The following is a 20,371-nucleotide window of genomic DNA, read 5'->3' on the forward strand; positions in this document are numbered from 1 at the left end:
ATCCGTTATATGCACACAGTCTCCAAACAAGACAGATACGTCGGAAAAATATATTAATGGTGTTCCCTTAGCGTATAAGCAGTAACTAAAATTGTACTGTTTTATCTCTACAAAGTTTTTTACGTGTTTGTGCATGACCTTAACCTTCCACATGTATATAAGGATTCCTTTTAACATAATTGATGACTACAATGCATCCTAAATTAAATAACCTGCTGAATAGGACAAATTTCTTGATATAACTTACTGCTCATTTACACAAATTATCTTCTCGATAAATTAACATAGCTAGGGAGAGAGGTCGACCCATGGAACTTCGATATGTAAATGCTAGGAGTCATCGCTTGAATCCGTCCAGAATATATATATATGCGAATAACTTCTAGCATTAATATATCGAAGTTCAATAGGTCGACCTCTATCTCTAGCTATGTTAATTTCTATCTAGACGATCCTATGTATTGGTTTCACTTGCCTGAAAACTTTAGCGAACAATCGTGTTTTTTTATCTTTTCAAGCCGATATAAGTAGCGCTATGATTGACACGTGGATTCTCTAATCCTCGAGTCATTAGGAACAGTTAGATTCGATTGACGTGTTTAACTATTACGAGGCGTGTACTCCTTTCAGAAAATATGAATGTCTGGAGCGCGTAAATCTTGGGGGTTAAAAAAAAGAACTGTCAAGTATGTTCATTTGTGCCGTTTCGGTGCTAATGCACGATGGTCAATATAAGAAATTGTCACATTTTTCAAAACGCACGTTGCGTAAATACATAAAATGAGTATTAAACATTTCCCGAGACATTTTCTAAATCTTCTTATTGCGATAGTTAGGGAGATATGTTTAATGATGCTCTAGCTTTTGTCCTGATGTTCTGTGAATACCATATATCCGTATAACATTTCCAACAGCTGTTTCATTACATAATAGGAGATAACACAAAAAGACCAGCATTTTCCCTACTTTTTAAAACAGTAACATGCAAGCTTTTACGTTTAAGAATGAATATCGTTGCATTCTTAAACAGTATGTATAGAAGTAATAATAATTGATCGGTCATGTCAACACTTGTGTCTTTGTATATGAATTACAAGTAACTCTGAATGAATTTTACAGCTGAGATGGCTCGACAACTTCCTTTCGGCTCCGTCTTGTTATCTCGTATGTGCTCGTCAGTGACACCAAAACCCAGCATCCCATTCACCCATAACCTGGAATCGCCGGAAGCTTGTGGTCATGCTTGTCCCAAGTCCGAGACGGAAAGGGATGGTTCAAAAACCATTCTAAAGAAATCCATCCCAGTGAAAAATATGAAATCCATCAACCAGATCCCAGGACCTAAGGGTCTTCAAGGATTGCCGATTTTAGGAACAATATTAGCATTACACCCATTCAGTAAGCACCCGAGATGTTTTTATAAAACTATCATAATTTACTACATTATTGAAGTCAGTCAATAGAACAATTGCGTCTCTTCATTTTTTGTTTAAATCCAGTTTCAGGTTTAAGTTTCATTCGGTACATGATAGATTCTGTTCACATGTATCGACAAAAAAATGCATATTCAAGCAGCATAGGTGAAAGTATCCAATATCCATGTAGGTTTAAAACATAATTTCCACAGTTGCGTCATATATCAATGTTCATTCATCCTTTATATTTTTTCAACTGTCGGTCCCAGATAGAAAATTTGCCCTATATTCCTTCAATCATGAGATGATCACTTTTCGACTATATATTATGGAATTAAAATATATTGTCACCGTTAAATAATCAACAATTGTTTCGCCAGAAAAATGACGTTCTTTTGTTGAGGTCTCCATCAAGGTAGCCTATAGATCAATTCGGTGTGTCATCATACCTTGCCCACAATGTATCGATTAGACTCGATGTGTAAAAATGATAACCGATAACGTTACACATTATTTATAATATATGTCGTTTATAATTTCAGCCAATCATACCACATCAAAATTTCATCTTTTGTTCCGTGAGCTTCATGCTAAATATGGAAAGATTGTCCTGTTCCCCATGGGAAAGAAGAAGAGTGTCCTACTGTTTGACCCAGATTTGATAGATGCAGCCATGCGTGACGAAGGCCGTTACCCACACCGTATGGCCCTTCCCATTTTGGAGTCCTATGCATCTCGGCGGGGAGCGGATTTAATAAGCTTAAGGTGTTTATTACTTCAAATGAAATGAAACCCATATGTAATGCCGAAATGTTTAAAATTGCAACATGATCAGTAAGAAAAAGGATGAGAAATACGTTTTCCCCGTTTTTAATGTGCTTCTCGCCAGGAGTCCAACTAGTAGACAATACCCATTAATAAGCAATTATAGGTTTCATCTTTCCCATGCCGTTTATTGTTTTTGAGTTTACAGATTGAAATACAATCACTGCATTAAGATATATATTAGCGTTAAATACTGCACATCTGTATCATTGTATATGCATACCATGTATACAACAAACTCGCAAAAAAAATATCATTTAGAAAACACTATAACAATTTTGTGATCAGACAGGGCGAGAGTTGGTACCAGGTACGAAGACCACTGCAGCAGGGTTTGTCCTCGCGGACGATAGGGAGCGCCCTCGTGGACCACGTCTATTGCGGGGACGACCTGGTGATGGAACTTGGACGATTGACCAACACTGACGGACAGCTGAATGCACTTTTCTTGAAACGTTTGTTGATGCAGTATGTGCTTGAAGGTGATATGTTACTCTTTAAATAAATACCGTGTCATGTGGTCATATAAACATAACATTAAGATATCACTTAACCCTCAACAGAGCATTTTTGGTATTGTCTTAACCTCACATTGTGAAAAATGGTAAACATCTATATAAAACATCCCTTTTTGGAAATATGTTAATCTTTAAATAAAGCTTTGTGTAGAGCGATCTTTTAATCAATTAATAAAATACTGTGTGAGGTGATAAGTTAATCTCTAAACATTCTAAACAAAACAGTTTGGAAGATGTTAAATTATGAATAAAATATTGCTTGAGGTAATTAGTCAATTTCTAAACAAAACACTGCGTTGGGTGATCTTTCTTTTTAAATATCACAATGGATTTCAATTATTAGAGTTGATAACATTAGTCATTTTGATAATACGTTATCGTTAAGGTGCTTCTTAATTCATACATCACCATTTCAGCCACAGCTGTAATAACCTTCAATACCAGACTAGGTATACTAAGTGACAATGCTGGCTCCCACAAGGAAAATGAAGAGTTTTTCCAGAACGTGGACGAGGTGTTTCTTCTGATATCGAAGTCGCTTTACACCTTACCACTTATGAAGTGGTACAGGACGCCCGCGTACAAGCGGTTTGAATCCGCCATGGATAACATAAGAAGGTATTGATAATATAATTTGAGATTGGTAATAAACAGGTTTGTTTGATAAATGGGACTTTGAAAATTGCGATTAAATGGACATATAATCTTTCTATCCTTGTTATGAAAATATACAGTATTTTGGCGACAAATGAAATATTTATATACAGACCTTTGAAAACAGAAGACTTGGTGTTCCGCGAGGAACCTGTGATGAAAAGTCATGTCAATTCTAACACATTTAACTTCATATTGCACGAAAAAGTAATTTTTCCAGTTGGATTATAGTATTTCTGGAAAGTTAGGAACAAACTTGTGGAAGCACATCACAGGTTGACGAAGCAGCTCAAATATTTAGTAACAAAACAATATGATAACATGATGGATATATGATGAAGAATAAATATATCATGTTACTTTGATACCGGCAAGCGGTCAAAGAGCTGAACGTCCTGATACAGTGCTGACATCAGTTACTCAACGCCTATGAAAACTACCCCATAAAACAAAGACATTGTCCTTACAATAAACATTATCATCTACAACTACAGAAAATACATCACATAGTGCAAATATGATCTGTAGTGAATAAGATAACATGTTGATATCCATTTGCTTTAGAACTGATTGTGTGGGGATCCCTAAATATCATGGCTGAAACGCCCTCTGGAAAGAAAAAATAAAATGAAGCAAGAATTTGATCAAAGTACACGTATAAAACTCCACAAACGGGGAAATTTCTTGCTGTCTTCAGTTATCAACATTTAGAACCTCGTTATATCATTTCAGCTTCTGTAAAAAGAAAATTTTACTGGCGAGGGAAGATTTAAAAGATCATCAGATGTGTGATAATTTACTTCGGCATCTATCACACGATCACAACATGAGTGACGAGCAAGTCACCACCGTGATGAGCAGCATTTTGTTTGGTGGAATAGAGATGGTAAGTCCTATGCATCTCTATTGCTCATTCATCTGGCGATATGTAGTCATAGCAATACCTGAGTTCGTGCAGAATTCATTTCCTTTTAGCGGTGAAGCCCCTTTTTCTGACGTCATTATTATCGTGGGTTTTCCAATATATTTCTTAAGTATGCTTTAATTTTTCTAATAGTCAATATTGCATTGCTTATTTTTTATTTTTTAATCTTAAATTTCAAATATTTCGTTTAAACAGACGTCGCAAGCGTTGACGTGGGTGCTGTGGTCACTAGGTACTCATGAGGACAAGCAGGAGAAGTTGATCCAAGAAATCCAGAGTATCTATAACAAACACAACAATATATCAGTAGAAGAGCTGCAGCATATGCCATACTTAAAAGCTTGTGTTAAGGAATCATTCAGGTACCACTAATAAGCATACTGGATTAACGTCCAAACAAATTTCAACCTTTACAGTGTTTAATAGAAACTGGGTTGAAATTCAGAATATTACCTATTTTATTCATAAACATATGAATACATATATATATATATGTGTGTGTGTGTGTATGTGTGTGTGTGTGTGTGTGTGTGTGTGTGTGTGTGTTTAGAAATGACATCATTTATATGTAAATAATATTTAAATACGACAAATTGAGTTTTCGGTGCTGTTTTCTCCGCAGATTCGTCTTTCCTTCAGTCAACGGATCCATGAGAATTATTCCCAGCGACGTCATTCTGAGTGATTACCTCGTACCAAAAGGCGTGAGCGTGCTACTTTTAATAGGTTTTCCTTAGAAAGGTAGAAAAGAGGGATGAATGTATTAAAGAAGTCGAAGTATTTAAAAGTACCTCGAGTGGTTTTTATGCCCGTCAAGTCATCGAAATGGTCAGTATTCCAGATATGGTTGACGTAGCTGTCCGAATGTGGAAGGTTTTTTCCACCTAGTTACAAATTGAACGCCGGGATCTTATGAGATTAATGCAGTTTTCATTTGATATTGAACCATTAACAAAAAAGGCGGATAAAGTTTAATTGATCCTTCAATAAATAGTTGCATTGAGAATCTTGTGTCATTAATAGAACAGAACTTCTTGTGTTTCATTTACCCTCCTTACCCTGAAAATACTTCTTCCAGGACACTACTCCTATTGAAATCAAATATATTCGCTTCCTCAAGAATATTCCATTGACGTGTGATATATTTTTCAAATTAATTTATAAATAAATGAAATCGGTGTGGATTGTATCGTTCGTGAACTACCGAGTATCCCCGATTTACGATGTTATGGGTGTCAGCACACTACTGCCATGATAGAACATTTTTCCATTATATACCGGTGGTATTGTGTTGGGTGTCGTCTCAGTTCCAGTCGTTGCTTTATATCCGTTCAAGATTGACCGGGTGATATATTTTTCTCTGTTTAACTATATAAAAATAAATTTCTAGAACAGATAATCCATGGTATTGTTTCTTAGTTAGGGATTGAGATTATTGTACATGACATTCATGAAACATTGTTGCAACTGAATTCCCTCTCTACATTGCCAGACATGGATACTTTTTGGACACAACGCCCTCTGCCGTAGTCCCGCATACTTTGACCGCCCTGAGGAGTACGTGCCTGAACGTTGGTTGGACCCCAATCAAACCCCCGACAGAAGACGCAAGATGGCACTATGTGCCCTTCCATTTGGAATGGGCAAACGTAACTGCGTGGGCCGAAGGTTGGCAGAACAACAGATTTACGTAGCTGTAGTCAAGGTATCAACCACTTATGTTGTAGTAAAGTATAATACATAACGATTTTTGGTAAATAATTAAATTAAAATTATTCTTCATCACCATTGATAAGATATCAGTATGTCGGTTCTGAAAAAAAACGACGATGTTTGATAATATAAGAGCGGTTGCTCACTAAATTATTTCAAAATAATTTTTGGTAACTATTCATTTCAACTACATCTTGAGTAATATTACTGTGATATATACCAATTCCGTTTTTTTTCTTTCTTTTTAAATTCCAGATTCTACAAAAATTTAAAGTTACTGTACCAGAGACTTCTAAGAAAATGGAAATATCATACAATGTGACTGCGTTACCAGACAAAGATCTAGATATCCGGTTCACAGAGAGAAATGTTGCAGGGTCAATACGTTAACCTGCGGCACATAAAAGAAACTTTCATAACAGTGAAACCAGGATACTCTCCCAAAGTTAAATATTCAGAATGGAAACGAATTTGATATCAAATGCTTTCAAAAGCAAGATATCCCGTCCAGGAAGGGACAAAAAAGTCCTGTTGAGCAGGCCGAGATCATGTTGTTAGATGATATTATTTTGGTTCCTACTCAGGGATACAATGGTGACTATTATTTTTGCAAGCGGATTTGAAACATTAATAGTCATTTTCCCAAACATACCAACATTGTAATCCTGATTTCAATGATTATTAATAATTCAGTGGAATAAACATTACATGATGGACCAAACATGGAAACTTCGACGTAATCCTCCTAGAAGCTCAACATCATAAAGTAACTAGAAGATCCCACACAGACTTTTTGCTCTTTATTCGTCTTTAACAGGTTTCCCCTTCTTTTCAATTGTTTCTGCTGTTCTTGATCTTAATCATATGAAATTTATAAATTTCTATTGAGAAATAATGATAATAGTCATAAATTGCCAAATCCAAGATGATCACCTGTCGGGTATTTTGATTTTTGATCAGTCAACAAATAAAAAGAGCACAAGTGAGGTCTATTGGAATCTACATAAGGAATTTAAGAACTTCTGAAAAAATAAACTAACTGTCAAGTCCAAGATGGTCGCCCATCATCCATTTTCGTTTTCCAATCAATCCAAAAATCAACAGGGTACTACTATGGACCAAGCAAAAATTTTGAAAGATCCATCCAGTACTTCTCAAGAAAAAAGCGATAAAATTTCGTCAAAATTCAAGATGGCCATCTGTCAGTCATTTTGTTTTCTTGTTCATTCCCAAAATCCAAAGGGCACAAAAGGAGCAAGAGGACCCTACATATAAAGTTTGAGAAAGAGCGATAACAAGAATTGTTTATGGACTGACGACAACATCTGATGATAAAATCATTTCAGCACTGAGTCTAAGTCAACTAATATGACATTGATATAACATTGTTTCATCAGTAAAGAAACTGTCATTGTATGGATAAAGGTTCGTGGAGACATATGAACTACTGGTTTCTTCCATTTCAAAGCAGCCCTCTGAAGGTGGATGCAAATTGTCACCATTCCCACATTCATACATTCTAATGTAGAAGGGTATTGATAATACTTATCTTTACTCATTGTCCAGAAAGACAGCATATTCTTTGAATCCAAATGTTGTTATATAATGTGTAACCAGTTGCAATTTGGTAATTTAATTTTTTTCACAAGAATTGGAACCTTCCAGTATCTTATTCTGTAATACTGACACCACAAATTTAGAATTCAACATATGACCAAAACACAAAATTATACAGAAATTAATTTTGAACCCTTTAAATACAGTTTTAAATCAAAGCATATAACTTCAATTCATTAGACTCATTCTAAAGACATCTTTTGGCTGAGTACTAATATTCCCTGATTAGTTCCTACTAGTGAATTGTAATATGAAGTACAGTGCTACCTCGAGGTGGACACGAGGAAATCAACTAAGTAGATCTTATATAATATTTATGCAAATTTACCAGTGATTACAGGCTTGAAAATGTTTGTTAAAGTACTTCTTCCCTCTTTTATCTAATAAATAGGACAGAGAAATCACATGAGGTAAAAAAAATAACATTTTAATATTGAATTATGTAAAATCAAGGCTTCCATATGGACCGATAAGCATTCAATTCCCCACTTATGTGGTGAGGCTATAAATTATCACATGAAGATATTTTGGTATTATGTCAATTTTGTTGCATTCCATTACATGTCAAATATTTCCACACACTATAAGGAATTTCTCTCATCTCAGTCTGGTTGTTCTCTTCTGGTCACATCCAGTTGTGACACCAGTCAAGCTGCAATGTGTCTAGGTAATATTTGTTCCTCATCATGTTTTCCAATTTCAACTTCCAAAACTGAACTTCCATTCATCAACCATTCATTTTAATGTAGTCTGAAAGCAAAGAATATTGATGTTAACATCGAAGACTTTGATGTTAATTTTTCTACTTCAAAGGTAATCAGAACTCATAGAACTCGTATGAATCTTTGAACTGAAAAAATTGAGATGCCACCTTCTCAAATGAGAAAAGTTTACACTGGCCTATTTAAATTGAATTTACACAGTGCAATAAAATACATCTCATTATGTAAAGCATGTTAAATGATTGTCATACCATTACAACAATGCCTGATATGCCTGAACATGTCAATTTTCCATCAATTCCATATGACTGCTATATTTATCATTATTATTATTTTCAATGGGTTTAACATCTTATTTGTCTGTTAGGGTTGATTATGCTCTTAGATTACCTGAAGCAAAATAAACAAAATGTTTTTAAAATACTGAAATTGGTTGTGTATATCTGTGGAGATCAGAATCATGCCTAAGCCTGGTAGGTTGTAGGGGTCAAACATCTACATTTTTATTATGTTCACCTGACTGTTTAACACATGTGAAGTATTTCTATCTATACACACCTTTTATAGTCTTAACTCGATGGCTTTACTCATTGTGTAAACTTCTTAGTCTAAATACACTTCAATCTTTACATTCTACATAAATTCGCTAGTCTTAAATACATTCTTTATATGTTCTTCAGCCTTTATAACATTTCTCGTACATTCTTCAGCCTTTATAATGTTTCTCGTACATTCTTCAGCCTTTATAACGTTTCTCGTACATTCTTCAGCCTTTATAACGTTTCTCGTACATTCTTCAGCCTTTATAACGTACATTCTTCAGCCTTTATAACGTTTCTCGTACATTCTTCAGCCTTTATAACGTTTCTCGTACATTCTTCAGCCTTTATAACGTTTCTCGTACATTCTTCAGCCTTTATAACGTTTCTCGTACATTCTTCAGCCTTTATAACGTTTCTCGTACATTCTTCAGCCTTTATAACGTTTCTCGTACATTCTTCAGCCTTTATAACGTTTCTCGTACATTCTTCAGCCTTTATAACATTTCTTGTACATTCTTCAGCCTTTATAACATTTCTCGTACATTCTGCAGCTCTTGCTCTAAATTCCAATTTTCAGACTTCCCGTTCTATATCCAATGTATAGTATTCTTCAGTATCAGTTTTTAATCTTCTTGCATATTCTTCAAAATTAAAACTTCTTGAACAATCTTCAGTCTTAATACTTCTACGCTCTTCAATTTTAATAATCTGCAAGATTTACATTACTTGTATAGTCTTCAGTCATTACACATCTAGTATACATATCTAATATATTCTTCAAGCTTTACAATCCTTGTACATTCTTCAGTCCATACAAACCTAGTATATTCTCCAGTCTTTACACACCTTGTTTGCCCTTCAGTTTAAGTTTATATTCTATTTTAGTTTTTACTCACCTAATAATCATTAAGTCTTTACACAACTTGTGCCTTCAATTTACATATGTACATATCAATTTACCTTTACAGCTGAGACCCAAGTTCTGTGCTTCTGGTAGTGTTCCCCTGTGCAGCAGAAAATGCAGAGCTTTCCCTTCATCAAAATGATACACCTTTACTCTCTGATACACTCCAGTTATAGCTGGCATTGATACCCAGCACAGATGTTAGCTGTGAATACATACCAGATGCACATAAAAATACCACACAAGTATTTTCCAAAACATATATTTATTTCGAAATCTTTAAGCACTAATTGTCATAAATTTTATATTTAAGTTCACAACTAAACAATAACATCTTGAATGATACAGGCGAGACTGATGATATTATTAAAATGATTAAAAGTTTGAGCACAAACTGCACACATCAATATAAAACCACCACAGAAAACGTACCACTATTAATTGTCATGTGTTTGTATTTACCTGTTTAAATTTTGATCTTATTTGTTGTATCATTTCAAATAGCTGAGGTTGTGTTGGGTTTGTCAGTGGAAATTCATCAACCAACTTCAGCAAAGACTGGGCAGTCTTGATGGCTCTTTGAACAAAGGAGATACTTCATAGTTAAAATCCTCAAAAATAATTACAAAATCCAAAAACTGGTACTTATATCCTCAACTTAGGAAAGGATAGAGGGGTAATCAATTTGTCTGCATATGTGTGTGTTTTTACATGTGTCCTTGATAACCTTGTATACAAATTATTTCATGAACCTACAGTTTACTTCATTTTCACGATATAGAATCACTTCACCAAGGTCTAGACCCCATGCTGACACTGATGCCGTGATGATTAATTAGTCCCCCTATTCTTTGAACAGGTGAACGCACAAAAAACTTGTGTACAAGATATTTCCTGAAACCCTCATGACTAACTTCATATTTACAACACCATATTATTTATAAAGTTCTATACCAGATTATATATGGTTGTCATCTTTCCGGATTAATGGTCAAGTGTCACTGTTGACCACTTTTGACATTAACATGAGGCCCAAGAGCCTTAACAGTCACCTCAGTCACGATGCTTCTGGTAACATGTAATAGAAATGATTTTGTCAAAAAAAGTAATATCGGGGTATAACTTAACTATGTTGTACATATAATGCAAATGTAAATTGTATATACACTAACTGTTGTCTAATACTAAACCAAGTTTGAATTAAAAAAAAATTACACTCAAGATTTGAATTTTCCTATATGAAATATTCCATCCAGGAACAGTAGAACAATTTGACCCATCAAACTGTCAGCTTCTACTAATGAAGAAAATATTCTAACCAAGTTTCAACTATGTCTGAAAGAAAATAAACAAGAGGCCAAGAGGGCCTGTATCGCTCACCTGGATCTTTATGACCAACATTACTATATCTGTGCATAAGTTCCACGTTTAACACATTTGACCCCTGTGACCTTGAATATGGGTCAAGGTCATTTCTTTTACTTTCTTGGACTTCATAAAAGGAACATGCTGGCCAAATATAATGATTCTAGGCTTTTCGATATTTCAGAAGAAATTGTTTAAACGTTTTAAAACATTTGATTCCTGTGACCTTGAAGATTGGTCAAGGTCATTTCTTTTAGCAAACTTTGTAGGACACCAGAAGACGAATAAAGTAGCCTAATATAATGATTCTAGGCCTTCTGGTATTTTGAATTTTTAAACACATTTGACCTCTGTGACCTTGAATATGGGTCAAGGTTATTTTTTTCGCAAACTTTGTTGGGCTTCATCAAAGGAACTATCCAGCCAAATATAATGATTGTAGGCCTTCTGGTATTTTGGAAGAAGTTGTTGAAATGTTTTAACACATTTGACCTCAGTGACCTTGAATATGGGTCAAGGTCTTTTCTTTTTGCAAACTTTGTTGGGCTTTATCAAAGGAACCTTCCAGCCATACATAATGATTCTAGGCCTTCCACTATTTTGGAAGAAGGCGTTTAAATGTTTTAACACATTTGACCTCTGTGACCATGAATATGAGTCAAGGTTATGTTTTTTTTTTTTTTGCAAACTTTGTTGGGCTTCAGCAAAGGAACTATCCAGCCAAATATAATGATTGTAGGCCTTCCAGTGTTTTGGAAGAAGTTGTTGAAATGTTTTAGCACATTTGACCTCAGTGACATTGAATATGGGTCAAAGTCATTTCTTTTTGCAAACTATGTTGGGCTTCATCAAAGGAACCTTCCAGCCAAATATAATGATTCTAGGCCTTCTGGTATTTTGGAAGAAGTTGTTTAAAGGTTTTAACACATTTGACCTCAGTGACGTTGAATATGGGTCAAGGTCATTTCTTTTTGCAAACTTTATTTGGTTTCATCAAAGGAACCTTACAGACAAATATGATAACTCTACGCCTTTCGGTATTTCAGAAGAAGTTGTTAAATGAAAAGTTGAGGGATGCCAGACAGGCCAGGTGAGCTAAAAATGTAATTTTCCTGTATAAAATATAATAAAATTTAACCAGTCCCTAAGGGAATGTGTGAGACCCTGTGGTCATGAAATTTACAATTTGTATCAATGAAGAGTGTTTGATTCTTCATTATATGAGCAATGAGAAGAAAAGTTTTGAAATTTTAATGAATTTGATCCATGTTTGGCCCCACCCCTCGGGCCCATGGGGGTTCAGAACCATACAATTTACAATTTCGGTGCACCTTTACAATGGAATGTTTTTGTAAAATTACACTGAAATTGGTTCAAAGGTTTACCAGAAGAAGTTAGAAATATTAAAAGTTTACAACACAATGAAACATGTCAGACAAAAGGGGGTCTCAATAGGTCATCCTGAGACTTTGTCTCCGGTGACCTAGAAAGCTTGTGTAAAGATACCTCATGAACCTCTCAATAGATTAAGATCAGATTAAAAAGATGAATCCCTGCTTGCTTTTACTTCTTTCTATTTATTAACAGTATAAATATACTAGTAGTTACCTTTGTTTGCCTTCCTGGGAATCTTCCATTTTCTGTAAGATTTTTTGGCAGAACCCAACATAAAATCCAAGCTGAAACAAATGAAACAGTTTTTAACCAATGATATTCTCTATGTACCTGTCAACACTCATGATCTCATTGACGGTCTCAAGACATCTGGCCACTGTTTCATAGTGCTCATTTTCTCACCATCACGGCTATACTAGTCTCATAATTTCTTAAAGCTTCATATTTTGTAATACTATGTGTGTCTACAGTCCTAGTTTATAAAATGCAACGTTTTTAAGGTCTTTAATTAGATAATTCAGGAATAATTTGATCATGTCAATAATGAACACAAGGTGGACTATCTGTCATAAGTAACAAGGGCTCTGCTGGTTGTCATAACAATTCAATCTGATTCATAATAAATATCATAAAGGTTTTTCACCAAATGCAGATTTTGCCATTTTGTGCCAGAAAAATAAGAAAAATTTCACTGTAGTTGTGTAATATTTTTGCCATCAAGAAAACAGGAAGTGAAATTATATCATATAATCCTTTCTTAATTAAATTTAAATTTCAAATTTATCAGTTCAATAATGGCAAAGCTACATTGTGGCAAAAATAAGACACTGGTGAGAAAAATCTGTTATACAGTATTGTAAACATTTGAATACATGTAAGGGATATTTGACAGCTACATTTGTTTTACTGTTGTCTTAAGTACCAGCTTACCTCTGATCCAACACCTGATCCTTTCTCCCAGCCTAGCCTATACCCATCTTCCATACCAGTCTTCTGTCCAATCTTCTGTCCAGCCGTGAAGCCTTGGCTCTGTGACCTGAATAGTTATCATTTTTTTACAATATGAAATTGAAGTATACTTAATATCAACTGAGAGATCTATACACTAGGCTATGTATATCAAGTGATCTTTCTATCAGGACCAAAAAATACAATGGGAGGGTCAAATTATCTGTATTGCCCACTTGTATATACAGCAATGAGAGCTAGATCTTCTATAAGCTAGATATGTAAGAGAGACAGGAATGCATTTTCTGTCAACCAAGGGGATAAGTAGACTGGAACAATGTATATTATAAACAAGAGATCCTACAGTCTTGGTAAACTTTTTTTCAGTCAGAATGACAGCCAAGGAAAACACCATATGCCCCAAACCAAGAAATGGTGAATACATACAAAATCATATGGCTGGGTCTCCCCAAGCTTCATTTCTGTAGGTTTCTACAGCAGGATGTCAACTTCCAGAGTGGAAAAGTACTGACAGGAAGTAGTTTGTATCAAGAGCAGTTAACGAGGCTGATAGCAGGTAGCTGCACAAAGACATTGTCATAACAGTGACAGGTGGAAGGCAAGGCTTAGAAACATCCAAAAGTAGTTACTGGAAGAAAACTGATGTAGCAGAAAGATGAAGTATGATCCAAAAAGCAATAAGAAGCAAGAAGGAGGAGTGCAGGCAAGCCTTAACAGTGGAATAAGAAATTCAGGAAATATGTATTGGCCAGAACAGAAATCTGGAGGTAACCAAAATTCCAAGCACAGTTTTTCCTTTGGTCTATGTGTGACAATCACTAGCAAATCTCCAAATATATGGCCTGGTAGAAACACTGGACTACACCCTTTGTGAACAGAGAATCACCTTACTGTACATACCGGTACTAATCACTTTTCAAGTGAAGATACACAAGTTCTAAAGGAGCTGGCGGAAGAATAAGACAAGGTCAAAACAAACAAAGATCTGTTGTGAAAGAGGATGATACAGCAACATCCAGTAACAAAGAAAAACCTTCCAGAATCTTGAACCAGGCAAGAGACTTAATGCTGGTTGTGGATCTCTGACCAGAAATTGACCTTTCAAGATATAATTCCAACCAATCTAGGATATAGTGCTTTGGTCATAAAGATGATAAAACCATGAGAGGAAAAATGCAGTGAAGCCAGTGAGAGAATGAAAAACTGATTATAGGTTTGATGTTAAGGTTTTTGATATCAAATTATTATTTATATCATTCTGGAGTCCATGTGATGACAAATGTTATAACTACACAGAGATTATTAATAATTTCAATTATAAAGAGTAAATGAGAATCAGAATACTTCTGAAGTGTATATTTATAACGTCCAATTATTTTCTTTCAGTTTTTGTCAATGCTTGAAGTCAAGTTTTGATATCATGTTTATGATGCAGATCTGTTAAATTTTGGTGAATGTATCATAGTGAGGTTTGAATTAAGCAGACATTCATATAATTTACAAAAACACCATCAATCAAATTGGATCAGAGTTGCCTTGGATGACCAAGTGGAGCTCTTCAAAGATAACACATGTGTGTCTATAAGTTCATGTACATGTCACTGGAAACAGTACATGCAGAGACAGAACAGTTTGCTATGTAAAGAAATATATGTAACTCTATAAAATGAAAAGTTTTCAATTACACTGTGCAATTTTAAGCAGGGATTAAATATAAAAATCAAATAAGATGCTTTAAAGATTTTCTCGAGCAATATGTCCATTAGATAGTTTTAAAAGTTATACTCCCCAAATCAAGCTAAAGAGTTCTCAGAGATGCATTGTACAATGTAGTAGATTACATATATTTTGATTTCGATTATTTAATATCAGGTATAGTTTATGTGGGGTGATTGATTTAACAGGAATATATTTTTTCCTTGTATTTAAATCTAATGGTCCGAGTTATCTACACAGGCCCTCTAGTCCTATTATCACCAACTTCTTTTCTGTGCAAAGGGACTCCATATCATACCACATTGTTTACTCAATTAGACGACAACTTTGCTGATTGTTTGTTGACGAAAATTGTCCTTATGAATCATACAGTTACGGAACTTGATATATGTTCAAACCTTTCTTCTGACATAATAATGTCATGAAATATATCGTCATTTTCTGATCCATCTGCCATGTCGCAACACCCAGGTAGTGCATCCGTTACAAGCGTGGAAGAGACAGAGAAAATAGCTCCATGTGTTAGTGCTGTGTACAGCTTATGAAATAAGAAATTATGAGTTTTTACTAACACTTCGATAAATGAAAATATGTTGCAACATAAATATAATTTAATCTGGTTATATCAATAAATAAATGGAAAAAAATCAAGCATCTTTTAAACACAGATTACATTTTGAATGATTTAAGCGACAAGAATCGCGAAATCTGAAATCAGCAACAACCATGAGCGAAGCAGCGAGCACTGATCAACAGGACACACCGGCGCCTTCCAAAGAGTCAAAAGAATCTCTTGATGTCAACAAGGTTATAATTTTCAATAGTTTGCGTTCAAATTGCCACGTTTTAACTACTCACTATGTAGGTATAGGCGAAGACAAAAGGTGGGGGGATGCAAAAACTGCAGGTTTGATTCAGATGTGTAAAATTATCAATGGAACATGCAATTTTGTGTTGATATTGTTTTTGGATGAATTATTTGTAACTTTTCCCATTTTGGGGTGGAGGAGTCTCTTCAATAAATTTATTGGGCTATTACAGACAGGCTGGGCACACAACCTAGTCCGACTACAGACCGATATAAAAAAAGGTCGTTAGAACTTCGGATTAATTCAGGCTAGGCACAACACCGCGTGTGTGTAATAGTCCTGCATTTGAGGGAAAGTTCATGTTAATGTGTATGAAAGATGACGCCCTTATTCGTTGCAAATGTTTAAAATAACACATTGTGTTTTTACTACTTCCAGTAATCCTGCATTGAAATATATTGGATCAATCAATGCAGTAACTATCCCTCAAATGCAGGACTGTTACCCATACGAGGGGTTGTGCACAACCTGATGGATGTTGCAGTTACTTGGTTTCTAATCACTGAGTCACAATTGTTACATGTGATAACCGCATTGCTGAAGAACTAAGATAAATAAGAAAATGAATAACATAATTGTTATTTCTTTAAAGAAATTATGGCATTCGTTGTATTTCAACATCATTGGGTACTACAGTATATAAGAATGTTTAAGACATGTGCTTTTTTCTGAAGTTTTCTTTTTATTTGGTGCAGAAGCATCTGTATCTTGTGGCCATACCGTGTTTTCATGCAATCAACAACATGTCATCACTATTAGATATTGTTAAACGTGATTAGTATTAAACTTTTCATGCAAAATTTACTAAAATAAATTTTCTACGGTTTTTGTTGATATTTCAATACAATCCTAAATTTTTAGTAAAGATAATATTCAGCAGTATAAATGAAATTCAACCAATGAAATAAATTGGAAATATTTTCACAATGTAAAACAATCATCCCTCAGGAATAAGTAATTTCTTATAATTGTCAACAAATACTAATAATAACATTGAAAAAAATTCTGATTTGTATGGTTGGCAGGTACACTCAGCAAATAGTTGGGAAAAGGTGGAACTAGGAGATGATGATCGTAAGAAGAAATTCCTGAGACTAATGGGAGCAGCTAAGGTATTTGACTTGCATATTCTTTACATTCTGCAATTTGTAAATGTGCATGTAAATTTTTTAAAAATCTTTTTAATCATATGTGTAAACAAAGATAATGTCATATTACACTATTAGTATTTTACTTATTTTGGTTGATTTGCAAAGAAGACTCCTCTAGCTATGTGCTTACTGTGATCATCACTGGATACACATTATTGTTTACTGATATCTATTTAATGTAGGTGGCAGTCTACATCATAATGCATAGAAATTTTGATGTATAATTTTTTTCACTTGAACCGTGTTTACATGTGCGCAAATCAACTAGAAGAAAATGTTACAAAACAGCTGAATTTTACAAAAATGTAACTGATTTTTAGCTCACAAAGTGAACTATAGGGATACTGCAGCATCTGTCATCTGTCAATTTCTTCTACAAAAAGGAATAATTGGATTTTGTCCAAAGGTTAAAAAAATCTTTACAAGAAGAGAAATCAATTTTGTATGAATGGTGGATCTCAGCCCAAATGGGCAGGAGAGGCAGGGCCAAATAGGGAAAATAGAGAAAATTCTTTGAAATCCTACTCCTCCTGTAGGATTGATTGGATTTCATCCAAATTTTGTCTGAATCATGTTTTTGTGAATCAATTTTTTATAAACAATTAGTCTCACCCTGTGGGGTAGGAGGGGCAGAGCCCCATAGGGGAAATAGAGCAAGTTCTTGAAAATCCTACTCCTCCTAAAGGTATGATTGGATTTTGCTCAAATTTGGTACAAATCAATTTTTGGTGAAGGGATTCAATTAGTATAAATGATGGATCTTGGCCTGCAAGGGCAGGAAAAGAGGGGCTCAATAGTGGAAATATGTTTGAAAACAGTTTAGATCCCAATCACATAACCATGTATGGCATTGCTGGGCACATAGAGAGATAATCAATCGTGATGTAAGAGTTGGCTCTGGGGTCTGGTCCCACCCTCAGGGGCATAGTTTCCTTGTTATATCTTTGAAACAACAATAACCGGCATCAAGAGGTAAACACAATTAGAATTAACCCTTGGGACTGGCCCCATCCCCAGGGACTTAGTTTCTTTATTATATCTTTAAAGCTGTTTAGATCCCCACCCCATAACCATATGGTATCCCAATGTTGAGGATCAAGAGATAAACACACTCACCATGTGAGAACTGGCCCTTGGATATGGCCCCACTCCTCTGGACTTCATTTGTGGGTGATGTCTTTGAAAAAGTTGAAATCCCTACCCCATAACTATATATATAGAATTGCTTTGCATCAAGAGACAAAACACATTTATTATGTAAGAAGTGGTCCTTGGGTGTGGCATACCTCAAGGGACATTATTTCTGGGTCATATCTTTTATATAGTTTAGATACCAACCCAGTAACCATATAAACTCTTACTGGGAATCAGTAGAGAAAGACAGTAATGATATAAGAATTTATTCATTGGTCTTGCCCCATCATAGATGTTAGGTTACTGAGCTTTAATTTGGAAATATTTGAAATACCCAAACATTGCTGGGCTTTAAGATCCAGATGATTGATACAGGCTCTATGGGCCTCTTGTGCATATATGAGAAGCCATGATGGAACAAAGTTTGTACTTATTGCACTTAAATCTGTTTTATTTTACAGACACAACACCAGGGCAGATTTGTTATTGGAGATCAAGATAAATCTCATGGAAGATCATGTAAGTATCAAGGGTAAAGCATTGCTATGGAAGCATCTCAGCAAGTTGTAAGGAAAACATACTATATATATACATAAAGGTAGCATGCCACCTTTTTAGACACAATGAACATCATTGACAGATGTTAACAGATCAAAACATGAGTCCAGTCTTGATATTTCTATCATGTCTTCTATCAGTAACATATCAGTAAACATGTACATATTAAGGTAATACAGATGTGTCTTTCTATATAGGTATCAACAGTTGAATGAGCTCTAGACATACAGTTATAATCTATACATACCTTTATATGATATCAGTGTTTATGAATTAAAGAGAAACTAAAAATAGTGTTAAAGGAAGAAGTTTCACAGTTCTGTCGAAATTCCAGCATTAAGAGATCTTGAATGTAATTAAAGCTCATGCATGGCCAGGCAATAAACCAAGTACCAGGTGTATTTTTATATGTCTAACTAAAACTTTCTTACCACTGCATTGTGTCTTCGTAATTTCATGATGTGGAACTTATCATATCTCATCCTTAGATTAAAGTGGAAAAGCATGAAGTGATGATTTGTCAAAAGCACATTTGAATGATTTTGTATCAAAATGATATTTATTAATAATTCACAGTAACTGATACAGAGACCATGACAAGTAATCTAGAGAAGCAGTTCACAGGTGGTTTGGAACATAAGTTTGCAGCAGGACCAAGAGGGCATGTAGGACTTGGATTTCATGGTGGTGATTCCAAGGTGAAAGATTCTACAGAAAAGTCAGAAGACAAAGTTGAAACAAAGGATTCTTCTGAGGAAAAAGGAAGACCAGATGTGAAAAATGACATTGCTCCAAAACACAAACTGGATGAAAGCTCCAAAAATGCTGATAATGATAAACCACCAGTTAAAATGATGAAATTTGTCAAATCTAGTTCCTGAAAGTACCAGATTTGAAAATTTTGAAAATTAAATTTGTAGCAGCATTTAAAACTTACAATAATGACTTGTTCAGTGGAAAAGGTTATATGACATTATAGGATCAAGATCATGACTAAATTGATTTTTCCTCTCAACATTTTATTACATACCCAATTTCATCTGCCTTGACAAACGACAGCCATCACTGTTTTTCTGAAGTGATTTGATTATCAACCAGGAATGCAATCATTGTGATCTCATGCTTTAAGACCAGTACAGTACAAGATTAAGAATGTATGTGTAAATATTGATACCCAAATACTACGAGATAAAGTTTTCACTGTTTAATCAAATTCAGAGAATTTTACACCTATCATTTCATTCAGAAATAGCATAACTTTATGATCATCATTGTCATTATCCTATTGGTGTTCATATTTTATAAGATGTGAATTGTATTCATTTGTTTTGTTAGTATTAATAAAATACTGTTTGTGTCTGTAGATGATGTAACAATTG

General features: G+C 34.6%; 3 protein-coding genes across 3 annotated transcripts in view; 2 read left to right on the top strand and 1 right to left on the bottom strand.

Moving 5' to 3' along the window:
* Positions 1-8,812, top strand: part of LOC132547734 (uncharacterized) — a 32,719-nt gene extending 23,907 nt beyond the window's left edge. Inside the window, 9 exon segments of the mRNA XM_060211535.1 lie at positions 1,120-1,398; positions 1,958-2,180; positions 2,529-2,722; positions 3,175-3,376; positions 4,145-4,298; positions 4,533-4,699; positions 4,960-5,041; positions 5,830-6,042; positions 6,306-8,812. Coding sequence (XP_060067518.1) covers positions 1,120-1,398; positions 1,958-2,180; positions 2,529-2,722; positions 3,175-3,376; positions 4,145-4,298; positions 4,533-4,699; positions 4,960-5,041; positions 5,830-6,042; positions 6,306-6,440 — 1,649 coding nt within the window. The 3' untranslated portion in view covers positions 6,441-8,812.
* On the bottom strand, positions 8,081-15,737 carry LOC132547708 (protein LTO1 homolog). The gene is made up of 6 exons (XM_060211512.1): positions 15,679-15,737; positions 13,526-13,631; positions 12,809-12,879; positions 10,298-10,412; positions 9,892-10,040; positions 8,081-8,417 (listed from the first exon to the last, which is right to left on the bottom strand). The coding sequence occupies exons 1-5, from the start codon at positions 15,735-15,737 to the stop codon at positions 9,969-9,971; spliced, it is 423 nt and encodes a 140-aa protein (XP_060067495.1). The 3' UTR covers positions 8,081-8,417; positions 9,892-9,968.
* A 250-nt stretch (positions 15,738-15,987) lies between these two features.
* On the top strand, positions 15,988-20,353 carry LOC132547689 (small acidic protein-like). The gene is made up of 4 exons (XM_060211487.1): positions 15,988-16,087; positions 17,175-17,261; positions 18,896-18,953; positions 19,569-20,353. The coding sequence occupies exons 1-4, from the start codon at positions 16,007-16,009 to the stop codon at positions 19,871-19,873; spliced, it is 531 nt and encodes a 176-aa protein (XP_060067470.1). The 5' UTR covers positions 15,988-16,006; the 3' UTR covers positions 19,874-20,353.
* Positions 20,354-20,371: the final 18 nt, after the last annotated feature.

Source organism: Ylistrum balloti, unplaced genomic scaffold, assembly GCF_031769215.1.
Source record: "Ylistrum balloti isolate Yb309-2 unplaced genomic scaffold, AGI_CSIRO_Ybal_v1 Utg369972, whole genome shotgun sequence".
NCBI classification, from domain to species: domain Eukaryota; kingdom Metazoa; phylum Mollusca; class Bivalvia; order Pectinida; family Pectinidae; genus Ylistrum; species Ylistrum balloti.

Bases quoted from the DNA above. Each gene is read 5' to 3' on its own strand.
- LOC132547689 (XM_060211487.1), top strand. From the start codon at position 16,007: ATGAGCGAAGCAGCGAGCACTGATCAACAGGACACACCGGCGCCTTCC. The intron at 17,262-18,895 runs GTATTTGACTTG...TTTATTTTACAG, and splicing joins GACTAATGGGAGCAGCTAAG to ACACAACACCAGGGCAGATT. The intron at 18,954-19,568 runs GTAAGTATCAAG...AATAATTCACAG, and splicing joins TAAATCTCATGGAAGATCAT to TAACTGATACAGAGACCATG.
- LOC132547708 (XM_060211512.1), bottom strand. From the start codon at position 15,737: ATGGCAGATGGATCAGAAAATGACGATATATTTCATGACATTATTATG. The intron at 10,413-12,808 runs GTAACTACTAGT...CTTTGTTCAAAG, and splicing joins TCCCAGGAAGGCAAACAAAG to AGCCATCAAGACTGCCCAGT. The intron at 10,041-10,297 runs GTAAATACAAAC...ATGTATTCACAG, and splicing joins TAAGATCAAAATTTAAACAG to CTAACATCTGTGCTGGGTAT.